The following is a 15,865-nucleotide window of genomic DNA, read 5'->3' as shown; positions in this document are numbered from 1 at the left end:
TGAAAACATGTAAATATAATCTAGTAACTGATGCATAATTGCTCTCTTTCTAGGGAAAAGAAGTTGCCACTGAAGTGAAACTGTTACCCCAAGGAACTGTTATATTTGAAGATGTTAGCATTGAGCAATTTGATGGAACTGTCACCAAAGTTATTCCAAAAGTATCCAGTAAAACCCAGGTAGATAGCCTACTGCAGACTTTGTACATGATTATTAGAAAGATGTGTAAAGTTCTGTCACCAACAGTACTTTCTTTGCTTGAGAATTTGATTATTTGGCAAGCAGGCTGAACAATGGCAAATTAGTCATTTTGCCAGTATCCCAAGCCAGAAAAACAGTATCTGACGGGTTGGACTGAAGGGTTTGTTTCCATGCTGTACATCTGACCCTGTGAATTGATTGTAAAACATGTCTTAAAGCAATCGACAAACCCACAGTGGGAATTTGCAGCAAGGTTAAATTTTCTATTTTGAGAAATTGTGCTTGAATTACATAGACACTAGTTAGAGGTTATGCCTTGAAGCATTTCCATCAAAAATGCAAACTGAGAAGGTTGATGGTATTACAATAGCCATTGAGCACAAGTGCATACCTATTCACAATGATTAATGATTTGAGGTGCTGGTGTTGGACTGGGCTGGAGTGCTGGTCCTTCATCACAACTACCTGATGAAGGGACAGCGCTCTAAAAGTTAGTGCTTCCAAATAATAAACCTGTTGGACTATAACCTGGTGTTGTGATTTTTAACTTTGCACGATGATTGAGCAATCAGTCTTGGGCGGCAGGGTGGCTCACAGCGCAAGGGACCTGGTTTGATTCCTGCCTCTAGTGTCCTGTCTGTATGGAGTTTGCACATTGTGTCTGCATGGGTTTCCTCCAGCTGCTCCTGTTTTCTCCCGTGGTCAAAGATGTGCAGGTCGGATGAATTGGCCATGCTAAATTGCCCATAGTGTTATCTGCATTAGTCAGGGAAATGCATCTGGGTGGGTTACTCTTTGGAGGGTTTGTGTGGACTTGTTGGGCCAAATGTCCTGTTTTCACACTCTAGGGAATCTAATCTAATCTAAAATTAACCATGACTGTTCTTGATTTTGTACTGGTCTGATCATCTGTTATCAGTTTTACTAACTTGTCTATTGAGTTTTGCTCTGGATTAATGTTAGTCATGGCAGGTCGGAGTTGGTTTGGCTCATTTCAGGTTGACCATGAATGATTCAGTGGTCCCTTTAAAACTGTTCTGGTGTAAACATTGAGATTTTGAGTACTGCAGTCTGGGAAATAATGTGATTGAAATTATTTTTGTTATTTATTGCTTGGTACCATCGTGACTAAATAGGAGTCACCTCTCTATATCTAATTCTATTCTGGGATGGGAAGTGTGCACAAGTCTTTCAAAGTCAGAATCTTATGCTGTTTCTTTAATCTAAAGAGCTATGTAGCTAAACCAGGTAAATCACGCAGTAAGAATCCGTATATTGCAGTGTTTGTTTAGTCGTGCAATGTACAGCCCTAGTAAACTGAAACACCAGTGCTTCAAATATTGACATAGAACTCTTAAATGGAGGACAACCTTCATTATCTTATTGGGATGAGCATTGGAAAGAGGTTTGTTTTGCCATGGAACTTGGACTTATGGAAATTCTGAATTCAAAGTTGTATAATTCATATTCTTGCTGCTGCTTAAATTTGTAGACTGACCCCTTGCCAGGACGTATCAAGGTAAACTTTGCCATTTCCAAAGAACTGCCCTTTGGAGATAAGGACACCAGATCTAAAGTGACACTCTTAGAAGGTGACCATGTAAGGTTTAATATCTCCACTGATCGACGTGACAAACTGGAACGTGCTACAAATATTGAAATTCTGACAGATTCTTTTGAGTTGACTGGAGAAACTAGAGAAATGGTAAGCTGGTCTTTTTAAACCTTTTTCTTGAATAACTGGATGCCTTGCTCAGTTCTGATTAGATAATGATGACTTTCCAGTCATTAATGTCAGAAAAGGAACAGTTCACATGTGATGTGAAAATGTGAGCAGGCATAAAGAATATGATTCCGTGAATAATGCTCATTTAAAAAATGGCTGCATTTGGTGAAAAATCTGCATTTCTAAATTTGTTTTCCTGCAGATTTATAGTTTTTTTTTGTCTTCAGGGTGTGATTGCTGCCATGAGAGATGGGTTTGGTTTCATTAAATGTGTAGATCGCGATGCTCGAATGTTCTTCCACTTTAGTGAGATCATGGATAGCCTCCAGCTCCACATCTCTGATGAAGTTGAGTTCACAGTTGTCCCTGTAAGTCTTTCAATTCATAGAAATTAAATTTATTCAGTTTGTATTAAATTATTTAAATATTGTCAGCTGCCCAAACTACTAAACAAATGGGGCCTCCAGTCCATTTCTGTCACCTGAGGTGGACTGCAGTTGGCTTTTCCTGGAAAAAAATTCACACTGACAATGCTGCAAATTTAGTCGTTGACTTGTCAGTAAATTCATCTAGGACCCAGAAACCGCAATTAATCTAACCAGCTTGTGTTTATTTGTTTGAAGGCACAGTGGTCATAGTATATGTAGAGCAGTGCTGTATGATATTTTTGATTCACTCAAATAGGAAGTCCTCATCTTTTACTCCTGATTATTGGTGCTCAGTCGTGCAGTGAAGCTTGAATCCACAATGTAACTAACCCAGTGAATGTTGCCAACTAAGCCATGCTTATAGTTAGTTAGATATGAAGGGTCATCAGCTCTCAGGTTCATGAAATTATTCAGCATAGACTTTGTGTGAAATTGGTGGGGGAAGAAAGTAACCTAAAATCAAAGTGTACAATATCTGATTTCATGACACTATCCATTGTGTGGATAATTTTTCTTGCATCATATATTTGACATAATCATGAAAATCTGTACTAAAGTGATCAGACTCAAGTGGGTTTGTGCATATGCAAATTGAGCTTTGGTTAAAAATGTAATCAAGTTAATTTGTGTTAAACTCTGATCCCCAATTGAGTAGTGAAGTGGAAAAGAGACTTCAGCACACCCTGTCCTCAAAAGATGGAGAATTTCATTCAACTACATAAAATTAGAGCTTTGTGATTGTTAGCCATTTTCATGGCCAAAGGTTATGGCACACAATGCTAGTGCATTTTGGTTTGAGTGCAGCTCCCACAATTTTTTATTAATCCAGGTGAACTTTTGAGGACCAATTTTCCAACCTAGCAGGATGACTGCTCATCAAATTGCTTTCACAAAATTCAAATGTCTTTTAGATTGTCATAACATTGCATGAAAACAATACTAAGTATAGAGGCATGAGTCAGCAAGACTTTCCTTGGTAGTGTTTGTGGTGTATTAGCTTTATTAATCTGTTATTAAAATTGTTTATTCTCCTTCAAAAGGATGTACTTTCAGCCCAGAGGAACCATGCAATTCGTATTAAAAAACTTCCAAAAGGAACAGTGTCCTTTCTCACACAATCTGAGCAGCGTTACTTTGGGATGGTGGAGAAAGAAGCTACTGGTTCAATATCTAAATCTACTAGCCCAGCCAAGAGTAAAGAAAAGGTAATCAAAATTTAAGCAACATAAATCCTCCAAGCCTGAGAATGTCTAAAATACTATTTAATATAAACTTAATAGACTCTTTCCAAATCCTTTTTGACTTTGACTGCATTCAAGAACTAGCTCGAGGAATTGGTTGTGGAGTTCATTTCACCCATACCCCATTGTAAGTCAGTACAATAATCTGCTTTGATTTTTGAGGAGATTGGACTTCTGCGTCAGAATTGATAGATACAGGGATATTGTGCTTGCTTTAGAAATGCCAATAGTTACCTGCAGTAACACTCCATTTCTAGTATCGTATCAAAGGATGGGTAAGAGGCAAGAACGTAGGTTCTCGAGATTGAGGTGTTTTGTGCAAATGAAGGCTATGCCCCTGGCAAAGTAGCTCAGTAGCCAGAGATTCGAAGTTTAAAGTACTTGTCTAAAGATTAGAGGAGAAAAGACAAATGAGTTGCTAGGATCTGGAATCTTCCACCTGAAAAGGTGGTTAAAGTGTTTATAAAATAAGCTTCAGCTGAGCAGATCCTAGAGTATGAGGAGCATAGCATGATATTACTAAAGAAATAAAAGCAATCTGGAATTAATTATGATGGACTGATTTGTATTTGTTTGATTCTCTGAAAGACCAACTTTAAGTTGGCTTAGACCCCACAGTTAATCTGAATGCCATAATACTAATATACTTATTTAGAGCCACAGTTCTCAACTTCAATCATGTTTCTAATTCTTGGCTATTGAAAAGACTTTAGCAGCCTATTTTCAAAGTGGGAGGTATGATAATTGGATATTTGTCTTTATACTAGTCTGATCTATATATGACTTCAAATAGACAATAGGTGCAGGAGTAGGCCATTCTGCCCTTTGAGCCTGCACCACCATTCAATATGATCATGGCTGATCATCCTTAATCAGTAACCTATTCCTTCCCTGTCTCCATAACCCTTGATTCCACAATCCTTGAGAGCTCTATCCAACTCTTTCTTAAATGAATCCAGAGACTGGGCCTCCACTGCCCTCTGGGGCAGAGCATTCCACACAGCTACCACTCTCTGGGTAAAGAAGTTTCTCACCTGTCCTAAATGGTCTACCCCTTATTTTTAAGCTGTCCTCTGGTTCGGCACTCACCCATCAGCAGAAACATGTTTCCTGCCTCCAGAGTGTCCAATCCTTTAATAATCTTATACGTCTCAATCAGATCCCCTCTCAGTTTTCTAAACTCAAGGGTATACAAGTCCAGTCACTCCAGTCTTTCAGTGTAAGGTAATCCCGCCATTCCAGGAATTGACCTCGTGAACCTATGCTGCACTCCCTCAATAGCCAGAATGTCTTTCCTCAAATTTGGAGACCAGAACTGCGCACAGTACTCCAGGTGCGGTCTCACCAGGGCCCTGTACAGCTGCAGAAGAACCTCTTTGCTTCTATACTCGATCCCTCTTGTTATGAAGGCCAGTATGCTATGAGCCTCCTTCACTACCTGCTGTACCTGCAGAATTTGGTTGACTCTATAATCTGCTCTCTAAAATGGGATATTAAATCATTTGATTAATGCCAAAAAAGATAATAAATGCTATGTCTCACCTGTATCTTGTGAAATGCATCTTTTGGCCAGGAAGTATTTTGGGCAGCAGGACTCAAACTTTGAATGTCCCAATGACTGCTCACCAACCAGCCTTGATCTTTTCCTCCTAAGACTGTACTTAACTCACGCTATATCTCCATGTCTAAACACTCAGCAAATTCTCACCTCCCACTTAAGTTCTTGAGAGTGCATATCACTGGGCTTTAAAAGATTGCATATGATTATCTAGTTTTTGACAGTTGTAGCTATTGCAGGTTTTAATTGCCTTCACAGCTTCTCTGTGAAGAGCAATTCAGCTACATGGAGTTAGTTAACAGAAGCACTATTTTTCCCTGCATTCACCACTTCTGCTTCCAGACGAAAAGTAGCAATCTTCCACTTTAACTGGCTTCCATGGGTTCTTTTGTTCCTTATCTGTTCTGTCTACTTTTCGTGCCATTTTCTACCGCAGAGACATGCTACTATATAAAATGGCCAATTTTAACCCTAACCCTATCCAGTCTGTGCATTTGCAGTGAAGCAAACTTGAGCAGCACATATGCAGCTTGTCATACTGCCAGGTGTGCAGTGGGTATGCCCCCCCCCCCGCCACTTCGCCAAGGCATTGTCATGCAGAAATACTCAGTGGAGTCTACCTCCAAAAAAATAAACTTTTACATGTCTCCACAAGCGCCATGCTAATTTGTTCTTGCTGCATCCTTGTATACCTTTCAGCTAGCAAATACATGGCCTCTTCTATATTCATTGCTACTTTTAAGATGGATTAAAAGCATAAACACCTTGGGATTGCCACAGTTTTTGCCTTCAGTAGGAATCGAAGGATACTTACAAAGCAGGGTTTTTAGACCGGTTGGTAGGTACCTAGAACATGCTGTTAGGGGAGGTGGTTGAAGCAGGTACAACACAAAATTTGAGGCATTTAGACATCTGAACAGACAGGGAATAGAGGAATATGGGCCATGTGTAGGCAAATGGGACTAGTTTATAATGGCATTGTGGTCAGCACAGCATGTTGGGCTAAACGGCCTATTCCTGCATTGTACTGTTCAGCTTGGGGCTCATTGATGTTTGAGTAACTTTGATTATTATCTTTGTTCCACCAAATTCTTGTCTGCAGCACTCTGCTAGTTGACTTTCTTTTGCCACTTGACTCTCTGAGTAGCTTACAATGACTGGTCTAAGAGGGGAGAGTCATGGAACTGAGTTTCTTTGGTTGGAGGATAGGGAAAGAATGTCAAGCTGCTGGAACATGCTTTTGGTCTTGAAATCTCAAGGTCTGAAGTTTGTCTGTTAAATTCTGTAATGAAACATTAAGGTACTTGAGGTGGTCTTGTGGACTGAATGATGCTCCAGATAAGGAAAGAAGCCAGCTTTGATCAAAACTGTCTGGTCCTCATTTCTTAGCTGAAATCCATTGCAATTAATCAAGTAGAAGTTTTCTTTTCCCCTTGAACTAATTAGAAAGACCTCTATTACAATAAGAGGTAAGGTTCTTAATTTGTGTGCTTCTGCCATGCCCTGCCCCACCAAATGAAGCTGAGCATTGGGAGCTGGTGTTTTTTGTGGTCACTGCAACAAAACTGATTTTGAAAGAGGGAGATTCCAAAAATGAGAATAGGCTGGTATTAATTTGACCAACATCTTGATGGTCCTTGGTTAGCAACCTGTCTTACACACAGTGCAAAAACATGCATGTGTATTCAATAGTCTCTTGACTGTGCTTAAGCACTGCAATCATATGCTCATTGTCCTTTTTGTTTCTCCCGTTCTTAAACTTTTAAAATTTTCCTTTTTCTTTTGTATTTTCCTTGCAGAAAAAAGAAAAGGTATGAAAATCCTTTGAAATCCAATTTCAGTTCAGTAAGATGCATGTTGTTGCTCATAGTTGAGTGCATTTAGGCTGAAGCCTTGGTTGCTTTGCAGGTGGAGTTATGGCATGGTTTGTAAAGTAGTGAATTAATATTGAATTGAATCTTTTTTTGTGAAAATGTCAATTTGAGTGAATGGGCATTTGCAGATTTCTAAATGAATTGTAGAGTCTTACTGTGAATAGTTATTGACTTGAGTTCCTCATTTGGTTCATTCTGTTTCTCGTAAATGCATGATGTGATATTTGTGGATTGTATTCTGCCGAATTGTTGAACTTTGCAGAAATTTCAATGTTGATAATTCCTGCATAGCATAAACGTACTGTGCAAAGTGGAACTGGGGATGTGGGTTATTTGCCTAACACGTGAACCTTCAAGACTTGTATTGAATTAAATTGAATTTCTAACTGTTCTCTCAATGCAGTTTGGATAACACAAAACCAAAATGATCTCATCTAATGTTTTAGCTGAGCCGATATGAAGGTTTTGTGCCATTTGCTGCCTTCTGGAGTAATTTAAGTGTCTGGGTAGCTTGCCAGCTTATTTTGAAGCTACTTGCTGATTGTCCTGTTGGTTGGCAGTTTAAAACTGAGGGAGTAATCTTGCATAATAAAAGTGTAATTGACTTGGAATTGTCATTCCAGTATGCATTCTAACTAGCATCTTATGTAATCAACTTTGTCATAGAGATGTAATCATGGAGACAGACCCTTTAGTTCAACTCGTCCATGCCGACCAGTTATCCCAACCCAAACTAGTCCCATTTGCCAGCACCCCGCCCATATCCCTCCAGACCCTTTCCATTAATGTACTCCTCCTCATCCAGATGCCTTTTAAATGTTGCAATTGTACCAGTCTCCATTTCCTCCGACAGCTCATTCCATACACTTGCTACTTTGTGTGAAAAAGCTGCCCCTTAGGTCTCTTTTCTATCTTTCCCCTCTCACCCTAAACCTATGCCCTCTCGTTGTGGACCCCCCCCCCCCCCCCCACTCCAGGGGAGAGACTTTGTCTATTTACCCTATCTATGCCCCTTATGAATTTATAAACCTTGATAAGGTCACCCCTCGGCCTCCAACACTCCAGGGAAAATAGCCCCAGCCTATTCAGCCTCTCCCTATAGTTCGAATCCTCCAACCCTGGCAAAATCCTTGTAAATTTTTTCTGAACCCTTTCAAGTTTCACAACCTCCTTCCAATAGGAAGGAGACTAGAACTGACGCAATGTTCCAGAAGTGGCATCACCAATGTCCTGTACAATTGCAACATGACCTCCCAACCCCTGTATTCAGTACTCTGACTAATAAATGAAAGCATACCAAACACTACCTTCACTATGCTATCTACTGGCACGGTGGCACAGTGGTTAGCACTGCTGCCTCACAGTGCCAGAAACCTGGGTTCAATTCCCACCTCAAGGGACTGACTGTGTGGAGTTTGCACATTCTCCCCGTGTCTGCGTGGGTTTCCTCCGGGTGCTCCGGTTTCCTCCCACCATCCAAAAAACGTGCAGGTTAAGTGAATTGGCCATGCTAAGTTGTCCGTACTGTTAGGGGTAAATGTAGGGGAATGGGTCTGGGTGGGTTGCACTTCGGGTTGGTGTGGGCTTGTTGGGCCGAAGGGCCTGTTTCCACACTAAGTAATCTAATCTAATATCTTAAATACCTGCGACTCTACTTTCAAGGTCTCCAAGGTCTCTTTGTTCAGCAACACTCCCTAGGACCTTACCATTAAGTGTTCAAGTCCTGCTCTGATTTGCTTTCCCAAAATACAGCACCTCACATTTATCTAAATTTAACTCCATCTGCCACTTTTCAGCCCATTGGACCATATGATCAAGATCCCATTGTAATTGAGGTAACCTCCTTCGCTGTCTACTACACCTCCAATTTTGGTGTCATCTGCAAACCTACTAGCTATACTTTATATGCTCACATCCAAATCACTTATAAATGAAAAGTAGTGGACCCAGCACCGATCCTTGTGGCACTCCACTGGTCGTCATAACTAGAGACTAGTCTAAACTATGTGGAATAGGTCATGAGGTAACCTCGCTCAGCTAACCTGCCCGACATCATTGTCCTATAAAATGGCTTTTTCTTTTTCAAAAAATCTGAGATTCCCAAAATGCAAATTAAATTCATAACATTCCTGGATCTTGAGCTCCAGGGAATGCACACATTCAATCCATAACACGTGCACACCCAAGTCAGACCACAAAGTTAACCTTTCACCAACTCTTGTCCGCTCTCTCCCTGTGTCTCTTGAACCCTTAGGTCAGTGAATGTACTTTACGGAAGAATGCTCTCGCGCGCGCTCTCAGCTTATAAATTCAAATCCTCTGTGTGGTGTACATGAAAATGTATCAGGATTGTTCAAATACATGCATATTCCATTCATCTGATTAAATTACAAGTTCCTTTCCTATTGTGAATGAGTTTGAAGAACAGATTTCCTTAATCCTTCTGAACTGTTTGATCACGTACATGCTAATTAACAATGTCAACAGAAAGCTCAAACAATATTTATCAAGACCCACAACGCATAAACTCAAGACATCAATAGATCAGAATATTTTCAGTATTTCCAGTTCGAAGTTGAATATGTGAATAACTTGAATCGAAACATAACAAAGTACCTAAATTCTAAAAATAGTTAGGTGTACACAGCATGGAAACAGACCCTTTGGTCCAACTTGTGCATGCCAACCAGATATCCTAGATAAATTTCATCCCATTTGTCAACACTTGGCCCATATACCTCAAACCTTTCCCATTCATATTCCCATCCAGATGCCTTTTAAAACATTGTAATTATACCAGTCTCTATCGCTTCCTCTGGAAGCTCAAACTATACACTCACCACCCTCTGTGTGGAAAAGGTTGCCCTTGAGGTCCCTTTCAAATCTTTCCCCTCTCACCTTAAACCTATGCCCTCTCGTTCTAGACTCCCTCACCCCAGGGAAAGATGTTAACTATTTACCCTATCCATGCTCTTGATTTTATAAACCTCTAAGATCACCCCCTCAGCCTCCAACACTCCAGGAAAAGCAGGTCCAGCCCCAGCCTATTCAACCTTTCCTTATAGCTCAAATCCTCCAATCCTGGCAACATCCTTCAGTTCTTTCTGAACCCTTTCAAGTTTCACAACATCCTTCCAATAGGAGGGAGACCAGAATTGCGCAAGTTTACTTTTAAGCGATATCTTGTCTTTGCCTGAAAAAAGTGTACATTTGTTCATCACGAAACCATTTTACGAACCCCACAATCCACAAAACAGGCAAATATGCAACACACAACTGGATAAACCAGCTACTCAGTATTCAGTTTTAATTAATTCTATCCACTGTTCATGCAGAATCACTTATTTCCAATTGTAGTACAGTTAATACTGGGGTCAAAACCAACCAAACAAAAATTTACGTCTCAATTTACTCCTTTAATTGTCCACTTCTAGAACTGGAACAAAACAAATTTGTAAGAAGACCTCAGTTATCTGTAAGAATAATAGGGTGGTTATGGTAGGGGATTTTAACTTTCCAAACAGTGAGGGTCCCAGCCTCATTCTTGATAAAGAGCCTTTGCCCAAAACATCTATTTTCCTGTTCCTCGGATGCTGCCTGATCTGTGCTTTTTCAGCAACACTCTAATCTTGACTCTAATCTCTAAATCTGCAGCATTCACTTTTGCCTGTTTTTATTGGGTACCTGTTCTTCTTGAATAGACTGTGTAGATGTGTTTCTCTGGCTGCTCATAGTTCCTGGGTGCTGTAGTATGTTCTGGGCCCTGGTTTGTGTACTTGGTAATCCGTAGAAGCAGTGTGTGTTGGATCCATCAGGTTTCATTTTTGTTTTGAGAGCTGTCTTGTTAATTTGGTTGGATTTATGAGGATTCTTCAAATTGAATTAGATTAATTAGTGTGGAAACAGGCCCTTCGGCCCAACAAGTCCACACCGACCCGCCAAAGTGCAATCCATCCAGACCCATTCCCCTACATTTACCTCTTCACCTAACCCTATGGGCAGTTTAGCAATTTTGGACTGTGGGAGGAAACTGGAGCACCCAGAGGAAACCCACGTAGACCGTGTCCACACAGTCGGTTGCCTGAGGTGGGTATTGAACCCGGGTCTCTGGCGCTTTGAGGCAGCAGTGCTAACCACTGTGCCACCATGCTGCCCAGTGTAGCTATGATACGGTCTTCTAGCTGTGGAGTCAGGTCTATCGCCACCTGTTAGGTATCAGTATCTGTGAGCAGCGAGTTAGCCTTTTTCAATGTACTGTGTTCTGTTTAGGATGACGGTCATGCACCCTTTATCTGCAGGTAAGGTTACAATACCAATACAGAAAAGTACCTATACAGTGTATTCAAGAAGAACAAGTCCTGATAAACACAGTCTGCCAATTCTTAAACAAGGAGATACAATACACCCAGAAATTCTAGCCACTCTACCGTACGTCAAAGACAATGGAGATGATTACCAGGCTATTCTGACCCCTTGGCATCACGGTAGCCCATAAACCTAGCAGCACACTAAAACAACAATTGATGAACCTAAAGGACCCGTAGCAGCAACCAGCAAAACAAATGTCATTAACAAAATATCATGCAAGGACTATAACAAACACTACATCGGACAGACAGGCAGAAAACCGCCCACCGAAAGTAGTGACCCACCATCGCTAGTACCCTGATATACTGACGAAGGAGGACATCACTTCGACTGGCACAACACGTTCATCCTAGGGCAGGTACAGAGACACGCACAGGAATTCCTAGTGGCCTGGCGTTCAAACTGGAAATCCATCAATTAAGACAGAATTGGACTCCATTTACCAAGCTCTGTGAGGAAAAGAGTACTGGAAATGATATCACCCACCTTAGCCAAGGCGCACAAATAGAAAGTGGGACAGAACACCAGTACTTCACCGGAGACTCACTGATGTTATCTAGCATGGTGACAAAACATTTGAAAACAAACCTGAGTCGAGCAATGTATATGATTAAGTGGAAAGCATTCCAATTGATAAGACTGAGGCTATGTTTTATTTACAGTTAGGAACTTTTCTGAAAAGGAAACCAGATAATGGAAGATCCACAAAGTGAAAGTATCTTGCTCATGTTAAAAGTTTGCCTTGAGAGCAAATTGTTGTAAATGATCAGCCAAATGAGGTGATCATGAAGAGCATTAAACCAAAAATAGTTGAAGGTTGCTAAAATGATTGGACTAATAATGCCCAAATAAAAGAAATGAGAGCAGGAGTAGACCATTTGGCCCTTAACCTCTGTAATATTTAGTAAAATTGTGGCTGATTTTGATCGTGACCTTAACTCCACTTTCTTGCCTGTCTCCTGTAACTGTTGTCTCCCGCATGGATCAAAGCTCCATCTAACTAATAGATTTGAAGATCCAGTTTCCACTGCTCATGAGTAGAGAATTCTAAGTGTTATTGATCAACTGAAAGCTTGTCCTCTGTCTCGATGTAATCGTAGTCTTTTATTCCAGCTTTCCTGGTCATACTCTATATCAGTAACCCAAGACTAGTTTAACAATAGAATAAACACAGTTCACTGGATAAAGTTTCCTTTTTACAATCACATGAACAACTTCTGAATTATTTCCGCAAGTGTCTGCTACAGTTTTTGTATCTTTTTGGTCCACTGTAGCCATCTCTGCATTTGAGCATTTTACCCAAGTTTAAAACATTAGTTTGACCGACATTTTACACTGTCCAACTGACGATTAAATTCATGTTGTAATCACTCTTATCTCGAGGATACTTTTAATGTAAATCATGCTTTAATCCTGTCTCCTTGCATGTTACCAAGTCTAAAATAGCTTGTTCCCTAGTAGATCCTAGAACTACTTGTCTAAAACTGTCCCAGTACATAACTCACCCTTGAGTCTGTCAATTTGTTTTGTTCAATCTAATGTAAAGATTAAAATCACAATGTGTAATCTTGAATGTACATCATAGGTATAGTGGGTGGAAACATTTTCCAGCCTTGTCACATGATCCTGACTACCCTATTGCTGGTTGTAAAGTAAGGAACGAAGGGGTAATGTTAACTGGTAGAAGTAAGAAAACTTGTAAGTATACAAGATCACTAGGAACTCTGCCTTATAGATGGCAAATAAGCTTTTAACAGTAATTTAAAAAAAAATAATTATAGAATAGTGGATGTAGACTTTCCGGATGGGATTAGTATAGGCATTCGACCCTTGAACCTATTCTGAGTGAATGAACTGATCGGTTCAGGTGACTTTCATCTAACCTTGATGGTAATGTCATTGTCACTGTTTGACTCATGGAACGTATAGTTCAGAAACAGGCTATTTCTCCAAATGCTTGACTTTGAATTTTTATTCACTTCTGGGGTGGATGGAGTGGTCCCGGATTTTGATACTAAAGTCGGGCTGTTTTGAGTTGGTGGTGTTTTTATTCCCCATCTGTTCTTGTTTTCTAGGTTAAAAAGTATGTGGATTTGTAAGATGTGTTCTTGTATCGCAAAAGCCTATTGTACACAATGCAGCTGGTACTGGAGGGAGTGTATGTTTAAGGTGGTAGATGGGCTACTGGCCAAGCAAGCTGCTTGTTCTTTGGATGATATCGAGCTTTGATCTTTGGACCAAATGGAGAATATTCTGTTGCAATTTTCCCTCCTGGATGGAGGGAATACTTTATAAGCAGCATCTCCTGCTAACTCCCTGTAACCATATGCAGTTGGTCTAATTAAGTTTCTAGCCAAAAGCAACTTCTGTTCTTTGCTCCCTCTTTATCCAGCTTTCCTTTAATGATTCTATGCTTTTACTTTTTTTCATAAAACGGCAATGATATGTACTAAACATTTGAGGTGAAATATTTTGAAGTACTGTTTTGGGAAATGAAGTGTTATATTTTCAAAAATGGCTTAGAATTTAATTGAAAAACAAAGTTTGATCTCATGCATTGGATTTTGTTATACATCCTACTTGAATGTAGTTGGCTCTTTTAGGAACTAAGCATCCCACAAAAATTTTTGTAAACTTGACCTGGTTAATGTGGAAGGGAGTGGCTTCAACAGTTGCTTAACTCATTCTATTCTATTGCTCTTTAGGATGCAGAAGAGGGAATCATTGCATATGAGGAAGCTGGGGTAAGAATGACTGTACCATACCATATAAAAGACCTGGAAGGATGTGCAATTCCACAGTTTGGTGATAAGGTATAAGAAGCTCAATTACTCGTATAAAGTTTTTTGATTGTTAATTTAGGTAAAAAGTTCATATTATAAGAACCATTGACACACTTCTGAAAGATCCAGATATGATTTGGATTTCTGTTGTGATAAATTAATATCTCCACAGTCATTTAATTATGGAAAATGAGTGCTGAACCTTAGGTTTTACCGTGAGGAGAGCAATGTTTGACTCTCGTATGTATTTTTGGGTTCTTTTTTATATTTAAAAAAAAAACCCTTGTCCTGTGAAAAGTTTGAGACTAAAAAGTGTTTAGTTCAAGAATAGTGAGAGAGCTGACACAACTATACCAAGTCAGTGACGGTGATCAGGGAAAAGTGCAAACTAAAGGTATTTGGGATTTGCTAGATAGAGGAAACTAATCTGTGTTGTCGTCACATCAATAATGTGCTTGCTAATTAATCAAATTCTACAGTACACCTTGGTTTTTCAGTGATCTATGGATAAATATTGCCCCGAACATTGCTGAAACTCCTGCCCTTTTGCTGTAAGAGATTTATTTATGTATGGGTTTAATAGCCTCGAGATTCACAAAGCATGTTACAACCAGTGAAGTGAGCTTATTGTGTTTCTGTTATAATGTAGGGAAAACACAGGAAATTTGTGCGCAGGAGTTCCCGCAATCAGGTGTGGCTAATGTCAGATGACTCGGTTTGCAATGTCATCACTTTGCTGCTTGGGTGCATCACATCCTTTTTAAAATTGAGAAGCAGATAGAGAGCCACCATGTGGCCATTGTATGAAGTTCTGAATTTAGCAATATTTGTTACTATTCAAACTGATTTTCAAAACAAAATGAGAATGCAGCATGACAGATTTCATCAGTATTTACAAATGTGACTTGCTGCATACAGTATACCAATGAGTTGGTCCATATGGCAGGACTGCTAAGTAAATTTTGAAATGTGTTGTGTTGTGACATTTTCAAAGACTAAAATCTGTTTAAATGCCTTAGGTCTCTTAATATGGCTGGAAGCTACTATTTTGTCTATCTTGATTACACTTCATCCTTCGGCGGAAGGGTATTGAAAAAATAAAATTAGTCCTCATCATTATATTGAATTGAAAAGCTTCCTCTTTCATTTTTGTCTGATCTTTGCCCTGTTGTATTCAACACAGCCAATATTGACTTCTGCTAATTTTGCTTTTCTGGTGAATTATTGTGTACTCCCATTATGAAGCAGCTTGATGTTTACTGTACATTGAACTCAAATCTGTACAGTATTCCCAGCATATTTTTAAAAACTGGCAATTTTTTTGAGGGATTATGTTTCTTCATTTTTTTGGTTATTGAAAAGAATGAATAGTGTGGGCACAGTTTATTCCTGCAAGTAAGAGCAGGCAAACCATAAACATCCAGTGGTATTAATGGAAAGCAGTACAAGAGCAGAGAGCTAAAGGTAGTAGTTCGGAAATGGTACTGTCTAAGGTATTCAATTATAAAATGAGTTCACTGAATATACAGCACTAGACTTTACTAACTTGATTTACTCCTTTTGCATCACATTGATTGTCAAAGCCTTAACCCCAAAAAACTAGCAAAATTTAATCCTAGATAAGTAGTGACCTTTTTTTTATAACCAAGTAGTCCATGGCTGGCTGTTGAAAAACCAGCTAAGATC

At 39.6% G+C, this 15,865-nt stretch overlaps 1 protein-coding gene across 6 annotated transcripts in view; it reads left to right on the top strand.

Moving 5' to 3' along the window:
- The window catches only part of csde1 (cold shock domain containing E1, RNA-binding), a 102,713-nt gene that overhangs the window by 52,958 nt on the left and 33,890 nt on the right, over positions 1-15,865 (top strand). For all 6 annotated transcript variants that reach the window (XM_072563426.1, XM_072563424.1, XM_072563425.1 and 3 more), the window contains 5 exons: positions 54-179; positions 1,694-1,906; positions 2,155-2,295; positions 3,396-3,560; positions 14,102-14,209. In XM_072563426.1, coding sequence (XP_072419527.1) covers positions 54-179; positions 1,694-1,906; positions 2,155-2,295; positions 3,396-3,560; positions 14,102-14,209 — 753 coding nt within the window. The remainder of the gene's footprint in view (positions 1-53; positions 180-1,693; positions 1,907-2,154; positions 2,296-3,395; positions 3,561-14,101; positions 14,210-15,865) is intronic.

The sequence above is a fragment of the Chiloscyllium punctatum genome, chromosome 45 (assembly GCF_047496795.1).
Source record: "Chiloscyllium punctatum isolate Juve2018m chromosome 45, sChiPun1.3, whole genome shotgun sequence".
NCBI lineage: Eukaryota > Metazoa > Chordata > Chondrichthyes > Orectolobiformes > Hemiscylliidae > Chiloscyllium > Chiloscyllium punctatum.
The sequence above is the reverse complement of the archived record's forward strand: the minus strand, read 5'-3'. Positions and strand labels throughout refer to the sequence as shown.